Source organism: Mobula birostris, chromosome 11 (assembly GCF_030028105.1).
Source record: "Mobula birostris isolate sMobBir1 chromosome 11, sMobBir1.hap1, whole genome shotgun sequence".
Classification (NCBI taxonomy): domain Eukaryota; kingdom Metazoa; phylum Chordata; class Chondrichthyes; order Myliobatiformes; family Myliobatidae; genus Mobula; species Mobula birostris.
Genome location: NC_092380.1, coordinates 100,304,773 through 100,328,941, shown reverse-complemented (window position 1 = coordinate 100,328,941; position 24,169 = coordinate 100,304,773). Strand labels below are relative to the sequence as shown.

Sequence of the window (24,169 nt, the reverse complement as noted above, 5' to 3'; positions counted from 1 at the left end):
GAATTCTGCAGATGCTGGAAATTCAAGCAACACACATCAAAGTTGCTGGTGAACGCAGCAGGCCAGGCAGCATCTCTAGGAAGAGGTACAGTCGACGTTTCAGGCCGAGACCCTTCGTCAGGACTAACTGAAGCAAGAGTTAGTAAGAGAGCGCTCTGTCCGCTAGAGAAAGCAGGATCTCCCAGTGGCCACACATTTTAATCCACATTCCATTCCCATTCTGACATGTCTATCCACGGTCTCCTCTACTGTAAAGATGAAGCCACACTCAGGTTGGAGGAACAACACTTTATATTCCGTCTGGGTAGCCTCCATCCTGATGGCATGAACATCGACTTCTCTAACTTCCACTAATGCCCCACCTCCCCCTCGTACCCCATCCGTTATTTATTTATATACACACATTCTTTCTCTCACTCTCCTGGTCCCTCTGTCCCTCTGACTATACCCCTTGCCCATCCTCTGGGTTCCCCGCCCCCCTGTCTTTCTCCCCGGACCTCCTGTCCCATGAACCTCTCGTATCCCCTTTGCCAATCACCTGTCCAGCTCTTGGCTCCATCCCTCCCCCTCCCGTCTTCTCCTATCATTTTGGATCTCCCCCTCCCCCTCTCAAATCTCTTACTAACTCTTCCTTCAGTTAGTCCTGACGAAGGGTCTCGGCCTGAAACGTCGACTGTTCCTCTTCCTAGAGATGCTGCCTGGCCTGCTGCGTTCACCAGCAACTTTGATGTGTGTTACAGTCAGAATAGGAAACAGTTTCCACTCTCAGGCCTCTAGGCTTCTGAACTCTCTGCCACAGCGCCTTCGAAGTGTCACTGGTTAACCTGTTCTGTACCTTACGGTATTTAATTTAAACACTTTAGTTTGTTGTTTATGTGTGATTCATCTGTAGATGTTATCCTTACCTTTATGAGATATATGTGTTACGTGTACTACTGTGTTTTACACCCTGATTTGGAGAAACATCCCATTTGACGGTATACGTGTATATTGTTAAATGACAATAAATTGACTCGATGGTGGAGACAGATATGATAGAGACATTGAGGTCTTTAGAGAGGCACATGGATGTACAGAGAATGTACATCCATGAACCTCTCTAAGAGATCCCACAGGCAAAAAGGGATCACCTTAGTTCGGTATTTAATTACTAGTTTAATTCGTTTGGTACATCATTTGCCAAAAGGGTCTGTTCCCGTGTTGCACTGTTCAATATTCTACATGTGCGTCACTGGGTGCAGTTGTATAAACCTGATGCACCTTCAAAGCTCTCTGCTATTCCCATGTATTAAACTGCAGACACCAAACATTACTTCATTGCAGTCGAGAAGTTGAACATGATCACTTGTTAATTTTAATGCCCGGGGTGAACCTACACAGAGCATACAATGAAGGCTATTATAAAAGGTCACAGAAACCAGGCCAAGATTAATAATGACGTTAGACAAAAAGCAAGGAAGTTATAACTGAACTCTTATAAAACACTTTATCTCTGGGCATCACATTTCAGGAAGAATATCTGAATGAAGTGGAGGAACACGTTTACCAGAATGATAAAAATGCAATAAAGATGTCCATAAGATGGAAGTGAGATTTACAGAAAGATCAAATCATTTACTCAAAATTATGTGGCGTTTCGTTAAGTAAAGAAATTGTTTCCAATTCAGTGCAATCACCGATGAATCAATGCTCAGGTGATGACAATATTGACATGGAACTTTGAGTGCGTGCAAAATTGGGGACCCTTTGAACAGTTTCCAGGAATCCTTGCATGAAGTCACTGAAACCAGACTGAACACTTGTCTTCACAGGAGGCTGGCCAAGTACAAATGTTAGTGTCAAAGGCAAGAAGTACAAAGGACACAGGCAAAGAATAGTTGCATGGCACTTGTAAAAGCTTGACCTCCTCAGCTATACCGCTCCATACATCTAAATTTCCATTATGCTTAATAACATCTGGCCCTAATACTTCAATGCTGAGCTTTCTATTTAAAATGGCAAGTACCAATGCATATTGTAGACAAACAGAAGTTACACTGCATTCAGCAAGCAGGAAACGAGTACCTCATCCGTCTGTGCTATCTGGCCCTCTGCCAGTGGCTCCAGTTCAGCAGTCGGTGGCGCAGACATAATGCTGTTAACAGAACAACACCATAATCCTCAACACGAACGGACAATGAAAGGCTCAAAGTACTCATATTTATTCATCATATGTACATCGAAAATAAAGCAGTGAAATGCATCGTTTGTGTTATCAACCAACACAACTGAACGATTTGCTGGGGGCAGCCTTAAATATTACACTTTCTGGCACCAACATAGCTTGCCTGTAATGCTTGGCAGAACATGGAAGTCAACAAATGACAAAACAACATGAAAACAAGCCTCATTCCTCCCTCCCTCCCAACCACACACTGACAGTATCTCCAGGATTAAGACCATAAAACAAAGGAGCAGAATTAGATTGTTCAGCTTATTGAGTCTACTCCGCCATTTAATCATGGCTGATGAATTATCTCTCTCAACTCCATTCTCCTGCCTTCTCCCCATAATCTTTGAGGCCCGTATTAATCAAGAACCTATCAACCTCCATGTTAAATATGCTCAATGACTTGACCTGCACAGCATTTGTGCCAATGAATTGCACAGATTCGCCCCCCCTCCAGCTAAAGAAATTCCTCCTCAACTCTGTTCTAAAGGGACACCCTTGTATTCTGAGTGTGCCCTCTAGTCCTAAACTCCCCCACTATAGGAACATCCTCTCCACATCCACTCTACCTAGGCCTTCCAATATTTGATGTTTCAATTAGATCCACCCCTCATTCCTCTAAACTACAATGAGTAGAGGCCCAGAGCCATCAAATGCTCCTCATACATTAACCTTTTCATTCCCAGGATCATTCTCCTGAACCTCCTCTGGAACATCTCCAATGCTAGCGCATTCTTTGTTAGATAAAGAGGCCCAAAACTGCTCACAATACTCCAAGTGCAGTCTGATCAATGCATTATAAAGCCTCAGCATTACATCCTTGCTTTTATATTCTAGTCCTCTCAACATCAACGTGAACATTGAATTTCCTTTCTTCACCACCTACCCAACCTGCAAGTTAACCTTCAGGGAATCTTGCAGGAGCGGTCCCATGTTTCTTTGCACTCCTGGCTTCTGAATTTACTCCCCATTGAACCCGAAGGAAGCTCAAATTACATTTTGAATACAAAATTAAAATAAAAGATAACACTACACACTTACTTTCGGAGAGCTGTGATCTGGAAGTTTTCGATACAGTACTGGATGAAGTTTCTGAGATCTGTCTTACTAATGCCGCCAATTGGATTGATATCTGCACTGGAGCAGTCGTACTTGGTCAGGTATCCTCTGAGACTGTAAAAGATCAGCATGGTAAGGCTAGGGAACCAATTTCTGTTCAACACCCCCACCTCCCCCTCCACCCAATTTTGCACTGGATTTCATATCCACATATCCATAATTGGCTAATTTCAAGGCTGCACCAAAAAGGCATGTTTTCACATGGACTGTAACACCAACTCAATTCTTTCACTCATTTGTTAATGCCATGTTATATGATGCAGGTGATCATGTTCTGCAGAAGTGGTTTTCCATTGCCTTCTTCTGGGCAGTGTCTTTACAAAACAGGTGACACGAGCCATTATCAATACTCTTCAGAGACTGTCTGCCTGGCGTCAGTGATCGCAGGACTTGTGATATGCACCGGCTATTCATATGACCATCTACCACTTGTTCCCCACTAAATGCTGCAAGAAACGCATCGCTCCTGGAGTGGAACTGGGTTGGTCGAAAGGGAAGCATCCATTGTTGATGCAGCCTTGATACTCAAACCCATGAGCACAACATGCATTAACCACCAGAGACAACACAGAAGCATTAGCACAGGAGCAAGCGACTGCTGGAGGAACTCAGTGGGTCAGGCAGCTTCTGTGGGGAGGAGGAACTGTCAGTGCTAGGAGTTGAAACCCTGCACCAGGACCAAGTCTGGGAGTGCACCCAGTATGGAATTTCTTTTAGTCATTTATCTCACAATCAAGCAGTCCGATGAAATACAGAACTTTTCAAACCAGGCAGGAAAAGCTCATCTCTCATCTATGGGAAAGGTAGAAAAAAACACCACCGAAGCTGAATCTCAGAAATAGAAGCAGGAGATTCAAGAAATTCTCAGCATGTCGGAGGGAGAAACAAAGTGAATGTCTCAGGTTAAAAAACTCTCATCATATATTTGATTTCTGTCTTCACAACTTCTGCTTGACCCACTGAATGTTAAGCATTCCATCCTCCACAGGTGTTGCAGAGCGCTGACTTGGTTGAGCAGTTAGCGTTACGGGAAAAAGACGGAAGAATGGGGCTGGTAAAATAAGAATCAGCCACGACTGAATGGTGGAGCAGACTCAATGGGCTGAATGGCCTGCTTCTGCTCCTATACTTCACAGTTTATTCCTCCACAGAGGATGCCTGACTAGATGCGACTTCCACTGGCTTTAATCTCACCTCTCATCCACGTTGGCGGATCCCAGAATCAACAATCCTCCAGGTTTCCCAAGAGTCCATAAGCTCAACTGAGCAAAGAGATAGGCAAGGACCATTCGGATTCTAGCCTTAAATGGACAAAAGATTATTCTATCATGTTAATACCTTCACAAAGGACTCTTACCAAGTACCACATCTAGGATTTCAAACCAAAGCAGCAAATTTTGCATTAAGGAAGCTATTAATTATAATGACTGTTTCCTCCTGATAACGGGACTGTGAACAATGTTACAACAATAAAGCTCCGCCAGTGGGTATAAAACCATTAGAAACACATTAATCTATCAAACATGTTTCTATTGCCAAGGCAGACGTTACAGGTCTAATTCAAAAGTACAGTACTGTGCAGAAGACTTGGGCACATGTACAGTATATAGCCAGATTTTCCAAGTCAGTGGCACATTACTATATTTGTCAACATGGAGTGGTGAGCGGGTTTGCAGGAGGAAAGGATGTTGGGAATGGGGAGGGTGGGGCACTGCAGGAGGGGTGAAGGACAGGTGGCAGAGAAGGAGTCTCAGGGGCGGGGAGTGGCGCGAGGGCAGACACCCACAGCCCTGAGACTCCGGGCAAGATAATCTGATTCCAAACAATTGGTTTATTGATCACTACAGAATGTCTCTCTGGTGTTTCTCACTCCTTCCCCACCTCCTTCCCCTTTTCCCAACCATGATTCCCCTCTCCCTGACCCCTTCCCACTCTCAGTCTGCAGTAGAGACCCATATTAGAATCAGGGTCTTCATCACTTGCATATGTCATGATTTATTTTTCCAGCAGTACAATGCAATACTTAAAATTAATACAGTGCTGTGCAAAGAGGTCTTCGGCACCTCGGCTACATATATGTGTCTAAAATTTTTGCACAGTACTGTACTCTCATATGAGGTTAGTGCACAGAAAAGATACCTTCTTGTGTTTCAGCAGATTGAGAATGTGCACAGAGAAACACTGAAAAAAAGGAAGTCATAAAGTAAATTCAAAACATCTGGTCTAAGACCAGGCACAAGGAATAAGATGTTCTGTGAATGAATATTGCAATTGAACATTTATCTAAACTTCTGCAAAATAATCACATGCATTTTAACAAGTTGGTTCACCAAGAGGATGCCTTGGAAATATTAACTGCTTTAAAAAGGTGATCTTGGATGCCTTCTGCTGCATATATTATGATAATTCTCCAAAACCTCTGAAGTGAGAGGTCACAATCCAGGACAGGTTGCTGAAGAACCAAATAAATGTTACCAGGTATTCATTAACTTGGGGAAGGTACTATCACATGAGGAGTGTTTGATGACTCTAGGCCTATATTCGCTGAAATGTAGATGAATGAAAGGCCGGTATCGCATTGAAACCTATTGAATATTGAAAGGCTTAGACGTGGAGAAGATGATTCCAACAGTGGGGAGAGTCTAGGACCAGAGGGCATGGTCTCAGAATACAAGGAATCTCATTAGAACAGAGATGACGAGGAATTTGTTCAGCTAGAGAGTGGAGAATTTGTGGAATTGATTGCTACGGACAGTAATGGAGGCCAAGTCAATGAGCATATTTCACATGGAGGTTGACAAGTTCTTGATTGGTAAGAGGCTCAAAGGTTATAGGGAGAAGGCAGGAGAATGGGGTTAAGATGGATAATAAATCAGCCACAATCAAATGGCAGAGCAGGCTCAATGGGCTGAATGACCCAATTCTACTCCTATATCTTCTGGTCTTCTGGTCCTGCAGAGGGATGACTGGACTGTTCAATCAGCTGTGCACAAATCAATAATACAGAATTACTGCAGACTCCCAACTGTGCTCCCAGGGACATGATTTCCACTATAAGCTGATGTTAGATGTATTGGGATCAGTGTGCGATCGTCATAACTCACCCACCTCCATTAACTGTAACTGAACCATATCAGACAGTTCATGTGAATGTGGCAAATGTGCTTGAGGCCGACTGAACGTGCAGTGAACCGACTGGGCCTCCTACACACAGAAGCCTCTCTCTTCTGTCCCGCAGGCGTAATACCACTTCTCTAAACAAGGTGGCACACGAATCCTAAGAAGATTGAGGCAAGCAAGGCTCCCCCTTCCTACCCTACCATCTTAACTGTGTTTTACAGGAGCACCATTGAGAACGTCCTGACAAGTTGCATCTCCATCTTGTATGGGAGCAGTCGAGCATCAGACCAGAAGTCCCGACAAAGAACTGTGAGAACAGCTGAGAGGATCATAGGGGTCTCCCTGCCATCCATCAGGACATTTATCAGAAGCACTGCATACGCAGGGCCCTTAGTATTGTTAAGGATCCCACCCATCCATCCAGCATCCTCTTTGGCTTTGTCCCATCAGGCAGGAGACTACGATGCTTAAAAACAAGAACGGTCAGGATGAGAAACAGTTCCTTTCCCACAGGCCATTAGGCTTCTGAACTCCCTGCCACGTCATATCCTAAGTGTCACTGGTTAATCTGTTCCGTACCTTACAGTATTTAATATTACAGTAATGCACTTTAGTTTGTTAATTATGTGTGATTTACCTGTAGATTTTATCCCTACCCTCATAAGTTATCATGTGTTATGTATACCACTGTGCTTTACACCCTGGTTCGAAGAAATGTTGGCTCCTGTATATATATGGTTATGTACATTATATACATGCGTGCGCAGCTCTCCGGTGAAAATGGTATCGTATCCGTTAAATAGGGGCCGTGGACAATTGTGATTTGATGGAGAATGGACGTGAAAGCACAGAGGAACATCTGGAGAAATTTCTGAAACACCCATTCGCTGCTGTCGTTACTGTGTGGTTGGGAATCTTTCGGAGGGTAGGCCTCAAAATCCCTGGCCTTGCCTGCTTTTGGCGACCGAGAAGGAGGTCGAATCGTTCAGGCAGAGACGGCGCTCAGTACTCGGTGTTGGAGAGCTGATCAGAGCTCGAAGTTTTCGGATGACTCAGAGTCGGGTTGTGGTCGGTATGGCAGGGAGAGTTTTTCTTCCTTCTCCCATCTGCGTGAGATGTGGGACATTTGAGAAACTTTGAACTTTACTGTGCTCACGGACTTCTTCATCAAGTTATGGTATTGTTACACTGTTTGTAACTATATGTTAAAATTATGTGGTTTTGTCAGTTTTTTCAGTCTTGGTTTTTCCTGTGTTTTGTGATATCACACTGGAGGAAATAATGTTTCATTTCTTAATGCATGCATTACTAAATGACAATAAAAGAGGACTACGTGTCTTCATAATCATATATAGTTAAATGACAATAAACTTGACTTTCGAGTACGCATACATTTTATCTCAGTGGGCCCAATTCATCGATCCTGCACTGTCGGTTGCCCCCACGTGTACTGTGGCTGACAAGACTGAGTAAGAGTGTTTAATCCTACTACACCATTGTTGTTCTTGCTCCACACATGCATAACAGTAACTAGAAACAAGAGTGTATTATGTCCCATCTTCATCTATCGCATACACCATGCAAGTGACATTGGCAAAGAAACAATTGGTTCTACGTACCTGCAAATTCTGAAGAGCGATGTTCTCCCGGCTACAGCCACCATGCACTGTAAATTGTGGTAATTTGCCAGTTACCAACTTGAAAATCATAATCACAGCCTTCACAGCAGGGTCAATGTTCAGGTTTATGTGATGACTGAAATAAAATCATAAGAGTACGGAGGTTAAATGCACATTAACATCCACCCAGTGGCCACTTTCTTAGCTACACCTGCTCATTATGAAAATGTCTAACCAGTCAATCATTTGGCAACAGTTCAATGTATAAAAGTGTGCAGACATGGTCCCGAGGTTCAGTTATTGTTCAGATCAAACATAATGGGGAAGAAATGTGACCTAGGTGACTTTGACCATAGACTGATCGCTGGTGCCAGATGGGGTAGTTTGAGTATCTCAGAAACTGCTGATATCCTGGGATTTCCACAAACAATAGTCTCTAGAGTTTATGGTGCAAAAAGCACAGAAGCATCCATCGAGCTGCAGTTCTGCGGGTGAAAATGCCTTGCTAATGAGAGAAGTCAGAGCAGAATGGCCAGACTGGTCGAAACTGAAAGGAAGGCGACAGCAACTCAAACGATCATGTGTTACAACACTGGTGTGCAGAAGAGCATCTCTGAACACACATCTCAAACCTTAGTGTGGATGAGCTACAGTAGCAGGAGACCATTAACATACATTCTGATGTCTCTTTACTAGGTGCAGGAGGTGCCAAATAAAGTGACCACTGAGTGTAGAGTGGAATTTTACAACAAAGGTCCTCTCAAAGCTATATGTTTATGATCTCCGCTGACAATGCTCACTATGGGGTGTTAGCTTTCATAAGTTGAGGGATAGAGTTTAAGAGTCACGATGTAATGATGCAGCTCTATAAAACTCTGGTTAGGCCACACTTGGAGTACTGTGTCCAGTCCGGGTCGCCTCACTATAGGAAGGATGTGGAAGCATTGGAAAGGGTACAGAGGAGATTTACCAGGATGCTGCCTGGTTTAGACTGAATGCATTATGATCAGAGATTAAGGGAGCTAGGGCTTTACTCTTTGGAGAGAAGGAGGATGAGAGGAGACATGATAGGGGTGTACAAGATAACAAGAGGAATAGATACAGGGGATAGCCAGCGCCTCTTTCCCAGGGCACCACTGCTCAATAAAAGAGGACATGACTTTAAGGTAAGGGGTGGGAAGTTCAAGGGGGATATTAGAGGATGGTTTTTTACTCAGAGAGTGGTTGGTACGTAGAATGCACTGCCTGAGTCAGTGGTGGAGGCAGATACACTCGTGAAGTTTAAGAGACTACTAGACAGGTATATGGAGGTATTTGAGGTGGGGGGGTTATATGGGAGGCAGGGTTTGAGGGTCAGCACAACTTTGTGGGCCGAAGGGCCTGTAATGTGCTGTACTATTCTATGCTCTATGTTCTATATGCTAATGACTGCCATGCAATCGCTTTATATTTTATACTTTCTTACACGTAGGAGCTCATTCAGCCAGCTCAGAGCAACATGATCAAACCCAGTCTCCTATGTTTCCTGGAAACCAACACTCCACCAGGTTCTGATTAATAACCCCTGATTCTCCTATCCCACCCACCCCAAGGACAATTAACCAACAACCAATGGCTTATTGGGATGACAGGGGAAACCAGGGCGCATGTCCACCGGGGCAACTTGCAAACTCCACACAGATAGCACAAGAGGTCAGAGATAAATTTGGGTTATGGGAGCTGTGATACAGCTGCACTACCTACATGGTTACCATGCGCTACTGCATTTCCACAGGACATGCCCTCTTCTCACCACCATTAGAGAGGAAGTACAGGAGCCTGAAGACACACACTCAACATTTTTGAAAAAGCTTCTTCCCCTCTGCCATCAGATGTCTGAATAGACAATGAACCCAAGAACGATATCTCATTATTTCTGCTCTACTTACTATATATATGTATGTGTGGGTGGGTGTATGATAGGCTTAAGAAATGCAGATAAATGTTCCTACTATATCAAGTAGAACAGAATGTCAAGCTGAAAGACAGAACTTTGCTTTTGAAATGAAAATACTGAAAAATCACAGGTAAGAAAGTTCCTTGAAAGATAATGAAAAATGTTTATACAAATTAAAATTAATCAATGTTTTGTCTTCAAAACAGGTTCTGCACTGCAAGCACTATTGAGTGAACTCAACAAACCTTAAAAACACGAGCTCATTAGTTTCCAGTGTTATAAATCATTGTTCAAGGTTCAGAACATTGGACAAGTGAATGAACCAATTCTGCACAGTCAGTGTTTCCACTCATGCCTCACCTGCCTATTTGCTCAGCTACCTCTTTGGCCCGGTTACAGGTACCTTGAGACGAGTTCTCGCTGGCCATGTAGCAAGTGGTGAAGATGTGTCGACAGAATTCCCGCGGGTCTTTGGGTGTGTAATTAGGATCATTGACAATCCTCCGGGCATCTTCCAGCACCTGCTGATCTGAATGGACATTACAGTAATTTTCAGAGCTAATTCACAGGTTATGACTTCTATAGGTGTGTGGCAGAGAGTATATTGATTGACTGCATCACAGCCTGGTATGGAAACACCAACATCTTTGAATGGAAAATCCTACAAAGAGTAGTGTATTCAGCCCAGTACCACATGGGTAAAGCCCTCTCGACCATCGAGCCCCTCTACGTGAAACAATGTCGTAGGAAAGCAGCATCCATCATCAGAGATCCCCACCTCACAGGTCATAGTCCCTTCTCACTGCTGCCATCAGGTAGATAGTACAAGTTCCTCAGGACTCGCACCACCAGGTTATTACCCCTCAACCATCAGGCTCTTGAATAAAGTGGGATAACTACACAACTTCACTTACCCATCATTGAAATGTTCGCATAACCAATGATCTCGCTTTCAAGGACTCTTCATCTCATTATCTCATGTTGTCTATTTATTAATATTTGTATTTGCAGTTTGTCGTCTTCTGCACTCTACTGATCTTTCATTGATCTTGTTGTAGTTACTATTCTATAGATTTGCTGAGCATGTCCAAAGAAAATGAATCTCAGGGTTGTATATGGTGACATACGTACCTTGATAGTCCACAATAAGCAGTATTTTGATCTAAAACCTGGTGAAAGTTGTTAAATTGCTTACTCTAAATATTTCCACTTAAAAGCAAAATTGTTGTGTTGCTGATCGTTAATCATCTTGGACTAATAATCTAAACGTGACAGTTCAAAGCACACCATGTCAGAAGAGGAATTTACATTTAACAAATTAATTTAGAATATCCAGCGTGTACCCTGAGTAGTGGTACTAGTTTCAATTGGTATGGGTTTCAATGGGAACACTTAATGTCAGAGAAATGTATACAACATACATCCTGAAATTCTTTTTCTTCGCAAACATCCACAGAAACAGAGGAATGCCCCAAATAATGAATGACAGTTAAATGTTACAACCCCAAAGCCACCCCCAACTTCCCCTCCCATTCACAAGCAGTAGCAAAGTAATGACCCTCTCCCCCATCAGCAAAAAGCATCAGCACACTCCACCGAGCACTGAGCATGCAGCAAAGCATCATAGTGGCTATGAAGATAAGCATCTTCATAAAAATCCAAGTTGTTCTGCAAATCAAAATGGCTGACCGTGTTTCTATAATGTGGGTGATGTTGAAATGCTGAGAAGCCTTTCATTTCAAAGACATTAGCCTTTCCGGCAACATCCCACCATTTGTGATTGTTTTTTCCTTTTAATATTTTAAAATAAACTTTGAATACCACAGGAAGCCAGGCAGTAGAGACAAATAACTTATTGGTTACAACTCCAATGAGTTCACCTCACACATTAACCCCAGCAACAGGGCTCTATCACAGCCTGCCAGTACTAGTCAGCACATAGATGGTTTATTTATTTGTTTAAAGATACAGTGCAGAACAGGACCTTCAGCCTAACGAGCCACACTGCCTAGCAACCCAACTATTTAACACCAACCTAATCACAAGACAATTTACAATGACCAATTAACCTACTAACCAGTCTGTCTTTGGACTGTGGGAGGAAACCGGAGCACCTGGAGGAAACCTACGCAAGGGGAGAACATACAAACTCCTTACAGAGGGCACCGGAATTGAACTCTGAACTCCAGAACACCCCGGGCTGTAATAGCGTCATGCTAATGGCTACACTACCCACTGAGATTTGGGACACAAACACAAGAAAATCTGCAGATGCTGGAGGTCCAAAGCAACACACACAAAATACTGGAGGAACTCAGCAGGCCAGGCAGCATCTATGGAAAAGAGTAAATAGTCGGCTTTTCGGGCCTTGAGCCTTCCTCAGGACTGAAGAAGGGTCTTGGCCCAAAACGTCGAAAGTTTACTCTTTTCCTTTAACGCTGTCTGGCCTGCTGAGTTCCTCCAGCGTTTTGTGTATGTTGCTCTGAGATTTGGGGAATGGTTGGAACAACTCAATTCCTTTCCCTCTGTGAGGAGAATGAACTTGGCTACCCATCCAGAGTCCGGTGGGACCTAATGAAATACGTCAGGTTCGTGTCAACTTGGTGGATAAACTGATTAAACATTTTGCATTGGTTAGGGCCAGGTCACCCCAAATGATCAATGCATAGTGTTTTGATATCAAGCCAGCCAAATGCCTTTTGTAGATTAATTATTCATGACAGTGGCACATCAGATGTCGCCACAAACCTGAATCCTGGGGCTCAAGACTCAGGTCTATATTGATGGTGGTTGGGGTTTGGTTTTAATTCAACACCTGAGTAGATCTCTAAATATAGGGAACCATGAGAATTTACTCAGTATCACTACCAAGTTAGTTGCAATTTGGTATGAAATACAAGCTACCCCAATGCAAAACAGAAAAACATTCCATAATGTAACACGAGCTGGCCAGTGGCGTATGCACCACATTTCAAGGCGAGTGGTCCCGGGTTCAAATCCGGCCGGCTCCTTGCACGCTTTCCATCTGTGCTGTGTTGAGTGTCGAGCTAGCAACTCAGCCTCATAAAAAACAAACAAAATGCTAAAGAAACTGCAAGGTTGCGGGCCCGCTGTGCCACCAGGAACAACAGCAATAATGCAACGCTGCTGTTATCAACCACTGGTTGTTACTAAGTAAGGATCCAAGGGTCAAAGTCTTTGCACACTTGAACCCAAATAGACCACGTTTTGGGTAAGAAAATCAGATTGAATGGGAGAGTTGGGTTCACACACAGCATCAGCTGCAACATTACTGAATGACGGGGAAGATTTGACAACAGTATGGACAACCCCTACCTCTATCACAAAAGACAGGGGACTGGGAGTGTAAATGAGACAAAATGGATCCGCACAGTTACTTACTTCCATTTGACACAGCAGAGCACACTTGACAACACATGGAATAGACAATGCAGGCTGAGGCCGAACTATCAATGCCCCCACTGAGAGGGAGAAAAAAACCAGCCTGTGGACACAGAAAGAACAGGATGAAATGGCAGGAAATGACAAGCAAGGAGCCTGCTAAACCCAGAACATCTCCTACATAGATCCTTCCTGCCGGTTCACCAGTGCAGGGACAGGTACACAGTGGGGAGTATCCTGACTGGCTGTATCATGCCTGTTATGGAAACACCAGTGGCCAAAGGTCTACAAAAAGGGGTGGATTAAGTCCAGTTCATCACGGATAAAGCCCTCCCCACCATCGAGCACATCTACAAGGAGCACTGCCGCAAGAAAGCAGCATTCATCTTCAAGGACCATGCCATCCGGACCATCCTCGCTTCTCGCTGCTGCTATTGGGAAGGAGGTACCAGGGGCCCTAGGTCCCACTTCATCAGGTTCAGGAAGTTATAACCCCTCAACCATCAGGCTCCTGAACTGACACGGATAACTTCATTCAGCTATACACTGAACTTCCAATGACTTTACAACTTATGTTGTCTATTATTTATGTTTTTTTTTTGTATTTGCACAGTTTGTCTTCTTTTGCACATTGGAGGCCACGGACTGACATGTCGGAATGGGAATGGGAAGTCAAACTGAAATGGGTGGCCACCGGGAAACCTGGTCTTTCATGGGGGACCAAGCAAAGGTGCTCGCCAAAGCTATTCATTAACAAAAAAGTGTAAGGAAATGCACCCACAATCAATGTATCTGTGACAATCTAGGATCTTCCTCAGATGCTGCCCCACCACCACCACACCGCTTCTCATTTCTAGCACACCCTGTTTCTATTTCATATTTCCAGCATCTGCAGCTTTCAATGAGGAAATCTAAACGAAGTGGCCACTTTATTCGGTACACCTGCTCATTAATGCAATTATCTAATCAGCCAATCATGTGTCAACAATTCAATACATAAAAAAACATGCAGACATGGTCAAGAGATTCAGCTGTTGTCCAGACCAAACATCAGAATGGGGAAGAAATGTGATCTGAGTGACTTTGATTGTGGAATGATTGTTGGTGCCTGATGGGATGGTTTGAGAATCTCACAGACTGCTGGTCTCCTGGGATTTTCATGTACAACAATCTCTAGAGTTACAGAGAATGGTGCAAAAAAAACCAAAAAACATACAGTGAGTGGCAGTTCTGTGAGTGAAAACACCTTGTTGATTAGAGAGGTCAGAGGAGAATGGCCAGACTGGTTCAAGCCGACAGGAAGGCGAATGTAACTCAAGTAATCACTGGTTGAGAGTGCTGTCACAACAACATTGCACTCAACATCAGTACGACCAAAGAGTTGACTGTGGAAATGGAGGTCGAGGGAACACATGCCAGTCCTCATCAAAGGTTCAGCAGTGGAAAGGATAAGCAGTTTCAAGTTCCTGGGTGTCAACATCTCTGAAGATCTTTCCTGGGCCCAACACATCGATGCAATTACAAAGAAGGCACCACAGCGGGTATATTTCATTAGGAGTTTGGGGAGACTAAGCGTGTCATCAAAGTTTCTCACAAATTTCTACAAATGTACTATGGAGAGCATTCTAACTGGTTGTATCACCGTCTGGTATAGAGCGGCTTCTGCATAGAATCGGAAAAAGCTGCAGAAAGTTGTAACTCAGCCAGATCCATCATGGGTGCTCGCCTCCCCAGCATCCAGGACACCTCAAAAATGCAGCACCCATCATTAAGGACCCCCGTAATCTGGGACGTGCCCAAGGTGGTGGTACAGGGGCCTGAAGACACACACTCAGCAGATTCTTCCCCTCTGACTAGACCATGAACCCACATACATTACCTTACTATTTTTTGCTCTTTTTTGTACTACTTATCGAATTTACTGTTATATATATTTCTTATTGTAATTTATATTTTTAAGGTTATGCATTGCCATGCACTGCTGCAAAGCAACAAGTATGACGTTACATGCCAGTGATATTAAACCTGATTCTGAACCACACTTTACAACAGTGGTGTGCAGAAGAGCATGTCTGATCACACGTCGAACCTTGAAGTTGCAGCAGGAGACCACAAACATACACTCAGTGACCACTTTACTGTACCTAATAAAGTGGCCACTGAGCGTAGAGGGGTATTTTCCCACAAAGATCCTCTCAGAGAAGCTTCATAAAGTGTACGATACCCATAAACTAACATTTGAAAATCACAGGGTGCAATTAAACACACACAACACGTCCAAACACAGGGCACCAAGGAATGAAATCACATCAGCTCACACACCCAGTCCTTCTGTCCTGACGGAAAAAACAGGAACACACTCCCAGTGGAGGATCAAAATTCAAGATTCAAATTTATTTATCACATGTACAGTACTGTGCAAAAATCTTAGGCACATATATTATATATACAGTTTGTGTGTGTATATATAGTTAGGGTGCCTAAGACTTATGCATAGTTCTATACTGTATATTATGTCTTACCAGTTACCAAATAACACTTAATACTACTGAACTAATATAGAGCTCAGAGTTATAGAGAAGTCCAGCACAGAAACAGCCCCTTCAGCCCATTTAGTCTATGCTGAAACCATTTAAATTGCCTACTCCCATCGACCTGCACTGAGACCATACCCCTACCATCAATGTACCTATTGAAACTTCTCTTAAACATTGAAATCAAGCTCGCATGCACAACTTATGCTGAGAGCTCATTCTACACTCTCACAACCCTCTAAGTGAGGAAGTTTCCCCTCATGTTCCCCTTAAACTTTTCACCTTCCACCCTTAACCCATGACCTCTGGTTGAAGTCCCACCCTACCTCAATGGAAAAAGCCCACTTGCATTTACCCTATCTCTACCCCTCAGAATTTAGCAAACCTCTATCAAATCTCCCCTCAATCTTCTACATTCCAAGCAATAACGTCTTAACCTATTCAATCTTTCCTTATAACTCAGGCCCTCCAGACCCAGCAACATTCTTCTAAATGTTCTCTGTTCTCTGTCAACCTTGTTTACATCTTTCCTGTAGACTGGTGACCAAGACTGCACCCGGCTACTCCAATACTCCAAATTAGGCCTCACCATCATCTTATGCAACTTCAACAAAATATCCATCACCTGTACTCAATACTTTGATTTATGAAGGCCAATGTGGCAAAGGCTCTCTTTATGACCCTATCGACCTGTGATGCCACTTCCAACAAATTATGGACCCATATTTCCAGATACTACATTCCTCAGTGTCCTAGCATTAACTGTGTAAGACCTACCCAAATTGGTCCTACTGAAATGCAAAACCTCACACTTGTCTGCATTAAGTTTCAGATTCAAGATTCAAATTGACTTATCACGTGTACAGTACTGTGCAAAAGTCTTACGCACCCTAGCTACAGTATATAGATGTATCCAAGATATCTGCACAATACTGCATATCGAAACATCCAGTGAAATGTATCATTTGCGTATCAAGCAACCAGCAAATGTTGTCAATGGAGTATGCCCACAGAGGTTGGAAAGTGCTGATCCACTCCTGAAAACCTCTAACATATCAACCAAAACCTAAACACTTTCACAGATGCTCCATAATAAGAGGCAACATGTTCAACTGCACTCTTTGTGAACGGTCAGAGTGGAAAATATTGAAAGTGGTACTGGAATTGTCATCACAGCTCTGGACTCCACACTCTCAATTCTTCAGGACAGGGCTATCAATGGCTGTCACATTAGTATGCTCTGTCTAAAAAATATGGAAATGTTTGCACATTAACAGGGCATGTGGCGAGTAAGGGCGAAACAATTGCTTCTCACTATTCCCACAGTTATCAAACATGTTAGGAATATGCTTGTATGTTTAAATGTGTGCATTTGTTCCGCACCCTCTAAAAAGAGTTAAGTTAGTTAAAGTTAAAGTCTGTCTCGAGCATTATAGGCTCAACTGGCCGGTGCTTATGCCGGTTTCTGTGGTGTGGACCCCCCCCCCCAAGAATGGACACCAGTCTATCGCGAGGTCCTCGGCTAGGCTCGGACTCACAACCTTCAGATCACTAGTCCAACACCTTAACCACTTGGCCACGTGCCACCCTCTAAAAAGAGCCTAATGTAAATTTACGCTCTCCATTTCCGAAGCTGTTTTAATTGCAAACAGATTTTTATGCTAAAAACTTCCTAGCCTATAGTAAAGAATAAATGCATCCTGAACATCAGAAAACATAGAAAGCCTACAGCACAATACAGGCCCTTCAGCCCACAATGCTGTGCCAAACGTGTACTTACTTTAGAAATTACCTAGGGTTACCCATAGCCCTCTATTTTTCTAAGCTCCATGTACCTATCCAGGAGTCTCTTTAAAGACACTATCATATTCGCCTCCACCACCGTCACCGGCAGCCCATTCCACGCACTTACCACTCTCTGCATAAAAAAACTTACCCCTGACATCTTCCTCTGTACCTACGTCCAAGCACCTTAAAACTGTGCCCTCTCGTGTTAGCCATTTCAGCCCTAGGAAAAAACCTCTGACTATCCACATGATCGATGCCTCTCATCATCTTATACACCTCTATCAGGTCACCTCTCATCCTCTGCCACTCCAAAGAGAAAAGGCCGAGTTCACTCAACCTATTCTCATAAGGCATGCTCCCCAATCCAGGCAACATCCTTGTAAATCTCCTCTGCACTTCATCTTCATCTTTTCCCTCTAGATCATCCCTCGGGGTCAGAGATGACTTGCTTCTGCTCCAGTTCTGTGTGGAGGTAATGGACGACACTAACGTGGGAAAAGGAATGCTTCCACAAAAGGGGCAGGATATACATGAAGGGCCGAATGGCTAGATTATTTGGAAGGTGATCATCATCTCATGGTATTTTTTGTGGGCCAGTGTGTGATCCAAACATGTGGAACTATCAGGAAGTTATCACATTGCTCGATGTGGAAACTTGCTGTGCACAGATGCATCACTGGTTCGCATTACAACAGTAATCGGGCAGCATATCGGTGCAGCAGGGAGTGCCAGTAGCTCTCGGGTGGGTTTAATTGTGACTTCTGCTGCAGTCTATGTGGAGTCTGCACATTTTTCCTGTCACCACACAAGTCTTCCTTGAATGCTCTGTTTCCTCCCAAACCCCAAAGGCACGCTGGCTAGTCGGTCAACTGGTTACTCCTCATGCTCTTGGGTATGGAATTAGGGGTGGACAAGTGAGAGAGAATCGATCAGGATCAGAATCAGGTTTAATATCACCCACGTGTGTTGTGAAATTTGTTATGTGGCAGCAGTACATTACAATAATAACTGTAAATTATGCTGTGTGTATATATATTTCGGCACAGAGTAATTAGTGTAAAAAGAACAAAAAAAGTAGTGAGGTAATGTCCATGGGTTCAATGTCCATTCAGAAATCTGACGGCAGAGGAGAAGAAGCTACTTCTCAATTGCTGAGTGCACACCTTCAGGATCCTGTATCTTTCTCCTGATGGTAGCAATGAGAAGAGGTATGTCTGGGGTGATGGGCTGAATGGCCTAATTCAATGGGCTCATTCCGCTCCTACGTCTTTTGGTCTTGTAATGGAGGGTGCTAGGTCCTTGTTTAGTCAGGGCGTCAAAGGTTACAGGGGGAAGGTAGGAGTATGGGCCTGAGAGGGATAATAAATCAGACAAGATGCGATGGTGCAGCAGACTCGACGGGCCGAACGGCCTAATTCTGCTCCTGTGTCTTATCAGAACAAGTGAATGAGCAATGGGCTTGGTGGGATTAGAGCCAACATAAATTTGATGGGCCAGTAGCCTCATCAATACGAAAATATGAAAAATGATGGGAAACAAAACGATCAGTTGTCATTAAAGCGGACATGTAACTAAAGGATTTAAACTTCTTCAGGGTAGGCGTCCCTGGAAGAGATTTTGCAGTGTAGCAGCCCAATCACAAACAAGAGAAAACCTGAAGATGCTGGAAATCCAAGCAAGTGCAACACACTTGCTTGGATTTCCAGCATCTGCAGACTTTCTCTTGTTTGTGATGTAAGTAAAAGACCTCTTTAAGAGGTTGCATAGGAATATTTAAAAATCCAACTGGTAGCTAAATTTTAAAATTGCCATGCAAGAGAATTAAATCTAATTTCCGTGGTTCCATCTTTGGCAGCAATACCTCACACACACTTGAACCTAAACTCCTCTGAAACACACACACTGAAATAACCTCTCAAAGTAACTCAAAGAGTTAACTCTCCCTCTCCCTCACACAAGGAAGTGGCCAGAGTCAGCCGTACCAATGACCACCAGCACAGTACGGTCACTCAAATGGGGGATAAGTGCCAAATCACGGCATAATCCAATTTATCATGTTTTTGTTATAGGATGCTACAACGAATCCCAAGTTACCACTCTTCAATACATAATGTGACCCTTTCACCAAATCCCTCCTCAATTTACAGCGAGATTAAGTGAATTGTTCATTGCCAAGTCTCCTACAGTTAAACCAATTTGGCTGAAAATGCCTCCGTTCATACCTGACACCTTACCTTAGTTCTGACGTTGACTTACCTGTGAGCTACGTCGGAGATAATCCCACAGCCAACAGGCAGGTCCAAGGCTAAAGAGAACAGGAATAAATGTCAAAGAACAATAGATCACGTGTTTCTTCTTCACAAATAAAAGAATAGATGGACACAGGGGTGGGCCATTTATATCTTAAGCCCGCTCTGCTATTCAGCAAAATCTCTGCAGATGTTTTCAATCACTGCCACTTTTCAATACTAACCCCGTAATTATTGAATGATTATAGCGTGAATAAAGGTTATTTGGCTCATCATATGCGCATTGGCTCTATATGGGCACAATCAAGCTAGCTTCTCTCCTCTCAGCTCTTCAAGTTCTTTCCTTACAGGTATTCATCAACTCCCTCAGGAATGCTACTATTGAGCAGTGAACATGCCAGCACTCCCAACACTGACAAGGCATTCTACTTCCCAGGCACTGTGTAAAATGGAAAAGCACTTTCCTTCTATCGTCACACAGAGGAGATTCTGCAAATGCTGGATATTCAGAGTAGCACCCACAAAATGCTGTAGAAGCTCAGCAGGTCAGGCAGAGTCTATGGAAAGAAAGTCAATATTTCGGGCCAAGACCCTTCATCAGGACTTGTAGTACCAATCCTGTTGAGATCCTCCAGCACTGTGTGTGTGTGTGTTTCCTTATGTCAGGTTCGATTCTGAGTAAATAGAGATGCAAAAGATCCATTTAAGATCTCCCCCATCTCTTTTGGCTCCAGGTATAGATTTTCACTCTGATCTTCCAGAGGTCCAATTTTGTTGCTTGCTATCCTTTTGTTCTTAAAATACCTGTAGAAGCCCTTGTGATTCTCCTTCACCTTGTCTGCTAGAGCAACCTCATATTTTCTTCTGGCCCTCCTGATTTCCTTCCTCAGTGCTCTCTTCCATTTCTTACACTCCTCAAGTACCTCATTTGCTCCCTCCTGCCTATACCTACTATGTAACTCCTCCTTTTACTTAACCAGCGCCTCAATATCTCTCAAAAACCAAGGTTCCCTAAACCTGTTATCCTTCCCTTTTTTTTTTCCCTGCCAGGAACACAGAAACTTTGTACTCTCAAAATTTCACTTTTGAAGGCATCCCACTTACCAAGTACACCTTTGCCAAAAAGCAACCTGTCCCAATCCACACTTGCCAGATCCTTTCTGATACCATCAAAATTGGCCTTTCTTCAATTTAGGATCTCAACCCAAGGACTGGTTCAGTCTTTGGACCGTGGGAGGAAACTGGAGCACCCAGAGGAAACCCACACGGGGTGAACATACAAACTCTTACAGGCAGCATCAGGAAATTAACCCGGATCACCTGTATCGTAAAGTGTCATCCTTACCACTATGCTACCCTGCTGCCCTGGTTGGGAGGCAATAGGTTCATCTGCAATTTTGACAACTTGCCAATGTTTGTGAATTTTTAATCTCTTGAAGTCTGGTAAAGGCAGCAGTCAGAATGGAAATACAATATCTTTAATTATGCAAAAGAGTTTATTGAATAGTAGTTCTGCTTTGAAACTTTGAGCCTTTATGAATTGGGAGTGTAGAAGGGGATGTGGTAAATGGCAAGACAGGTTTGAGAGGCTTCCTCCTTTGCCCATGAATTCTGGACAATGTTCTGCATATTACAATTCAAGAAAAGAACTAAATCCTCTCTCATTTCATATCTTGGTTGGGCCCTGTGTTTATACAAAGCCTGTGCAAGATTAGTTATTGCATGCTCCAGAGTCTAAGATGTAGACATAAATTTTAAAAAAAATTATTGCCGCTTTCACAAATTCCACATCTCTTTATGGAATCAAAGAATCCAACAATCAGATTACTGCACTTACCGTATCTCAAAGATTCAAGATTCAAAGTATATTTACTGTCAAAGTATGCATGCAGTATACAACCCCGAGACTCATCCTCCCACAGACAGCTAAAGAACAAAGACAACTATCAAAAAATATCAACTCCCCCCTTCCCCATGTACAAAAATAAATCACACAAATGGCAAAAAAACCCACAAAAATGAAAGAGTCCAGGCATATTCATCATTGCTCAGCCCAATCCAATCTAGCGCAGCGTCACCCACTATCTGCGGGCTGCATGATCTCCAAGGTGTCCAACTACCACCCTACCCCAATGCTTTCTCTCCACAGTCCACAAGACATAAGAGAAGAATTCAGCCAAATGAGCCTGCTTCACCATTCCAGCATGGCTGATTTCTTATCCCTCTCAACCCACAGCTGTGACATGAGTGTTTCTTTTAAGGAAAATACTAGCTGTACAAGTTATCATAGTTTCAAATGTCACCTCTGTAAAGCCAAAATTGGAAAGCTGCCACACACCTGATTTCTTCCTCAGGAGTATGGTATCGGATCTGAATTGGCTGAACTGAGGGCAGGTAGACATCATCAGCCGAAGTCAGTGTGAAGCTGACATTCACTCGAGGATACACTTCATTTGCCTGTTTGGAATATAATTCGCGGGATTGGTAAATTCTGAGATTCAGAAAAATTTACAAATGAAGACACAAGCAGGGTGGCTACCAGTAAAATGAAACAAAACTCCCACAAGAAGAGCGAGTGATGAGAATTCCCCATTTAACACGCTCAAGAATCAAGCACATTAATTTCAACAAAACTGTGTACCAGTTGACAAATTCACATGGCTGACATCAACAGGGGAGACACCCGTCCTGGACCGAATGCTCCCCGATCCAAAGTTTTCAGTTTGCTTTTATTACTTATCTCGAGCAGCAGCTGCGAAAGGAGAGACTGAACAACCAAAAGACCCAACTTCTTAGCCTTGTCCACATTGCAGCAGAATATGTGGATCCCAGATCGGCCTCCGCAGCCACCTGAGGATCCATCAACAGACAACCCTTGGGAGAACATCGTACCTGACTCTAGTGATCGCACCATCTCTCCTATTTCTTACCTAATTTTACCTTCACTATCTTTACCCCACATGCACTGTGTATACATGAGTGAGGTAAGCCTTTTGTCGTGTCAAGCTTCAGAACGGCAGCACAGTACAGTTCCTGGGTTCAATTCCTGCCGCTGTCTGGAAGAAGTTTGACCATTCTCCCCGTGACCTCTGGGCACTCCGGTTTTCTTCCCCAGTCCAAAGACATACCAGTTGGTAGATTAACTGGTCATTGCGAATTGTCCTGTGATTAGGCTGGGGTTAAATCGGGGGTCGAGGGGCGGAGTGTCCCAAAAGGCCGGAAGGGCCTCCTCCGCGCTGTATCTAAATAAGTGAATAAGTAAACCTATGTTCTGCACCAGCTGTTTACAGTTCTGCTTTTACCATACATGTACAATGGCACACTTCTATCCTGGAGTCTTACGAAGCTGTTGCTAAGCCAGTCCTCCAGGCACGGGTTTACTAGAGCTCACCCAGACCTACAGTTTGTGGCTTGGGTGGCTGAGCCTCTTACAGACTTTCACTGCCTGGAACCAACCCTGTAGGAGTCCCCTTTATCACACATACACAGCCCTCACCCCATCTCTCTCTCTGCTGTGCTACAGAGCCAAGAATTCACTAGTCCTTTCTATCAATTTACTATTTCCTATTTCCCACTACAAGCCAACAATCAGCTGGCAAACCAATCCAGTCTGTTTTATATAGTTATCTTGATCCAACATCACCTACCATGGAGTCCTGTTAATCACATATATAATGTTAATTATAAAAAACAGCATTGAATACCAGGATGGAGGTCCATCCTCCGTTGCTTAAGCTAAATTCACAATTCAAACACAGATACTCATCCAAGGCCATTTCTGGAATTCAGTTTCATTATCCAATGAAATACAAGTGTCCCCCGCTTTTCGAACGCTCGCTTTACAAAACCTCACTGTTACGAAAGACCTACATTAGTACCCTGTTTTCGCTAACAGAAGGTGTTTTCACTGTTATGAAAAAAGCAGTGCGCAAAAAAAATCAGCGCGTGATAAAAGGCAGCACGTGCCCCGAGCAGCCGCTCTCCCCCGGATTCGGAACTGCATTCCAGCCAGCATTGCTTAAACACGTGTCTGTGAGCAGCCGTTAGCAAGATGAGTTCTATGGTATCGGAAAAGCCTGAAAGAGCTCGTAAGGGTGTTACACTTAGCGTAAAACTAGACATAATTAAGCATTTTGATCATGGTGAACGAAGTAAGGACTAAGTGAGTTTGGCTTGTGGAAGTTGATGAAGAT

General features: G+C 43.5%; 1 protein-coding gene across 2 annotated transcripts in view; it reads right to left on the bottom strand.

Moving 5' to 3' along the window:
- The window catches only part of LOC140205275 (glutamine-dependent NAD(+) synthetase-like), a 79,380-nt gene that overhangs the window by 5,353 nt on the left and 49,858 nt on the right, over positions 1 to 24,169 (bottom strand). For both annotated transcript variants that reach the window (XM_072272766.1, XM_072272765.1), the window contains 8 exons: positions 22,315 to 22,433; positions 19,984 to 20,032; positions 13,406 to 13,508; positions 10,364 to 10,532; positions 8,068 to 8,203; positions 4,523 to 4,629; positions 3,251 to 3,382; positions 2,065 to 2,134 (listed from right to left, as the gene is read on the bottom strand). In XM_072272766.1, the coding sequence (XP_072128867.1) occupies positions 2,065 to 2,134; positions 3,251 to 3,382; positions 4,523 to 4,629; positions 8,068 to 8,203; positions 10,364 to 10,532; positions 13,406 to 13,508; positions 19,984 to 20,032; positions 22,315 to 22,433 (885 nt within the window). The remainder of the gene's footprint in view (positions 1 to 2,064; positions 2,135 to 3,250; positions 3,383 to 4,522; positions 4,630 to 8,067; positions 8,204 to 10,363; positions 10,533 to 13,405; positions 13,509 to 19,983; positions 20,033 to 22,314; positions 22,434 to 24,169) is intronic.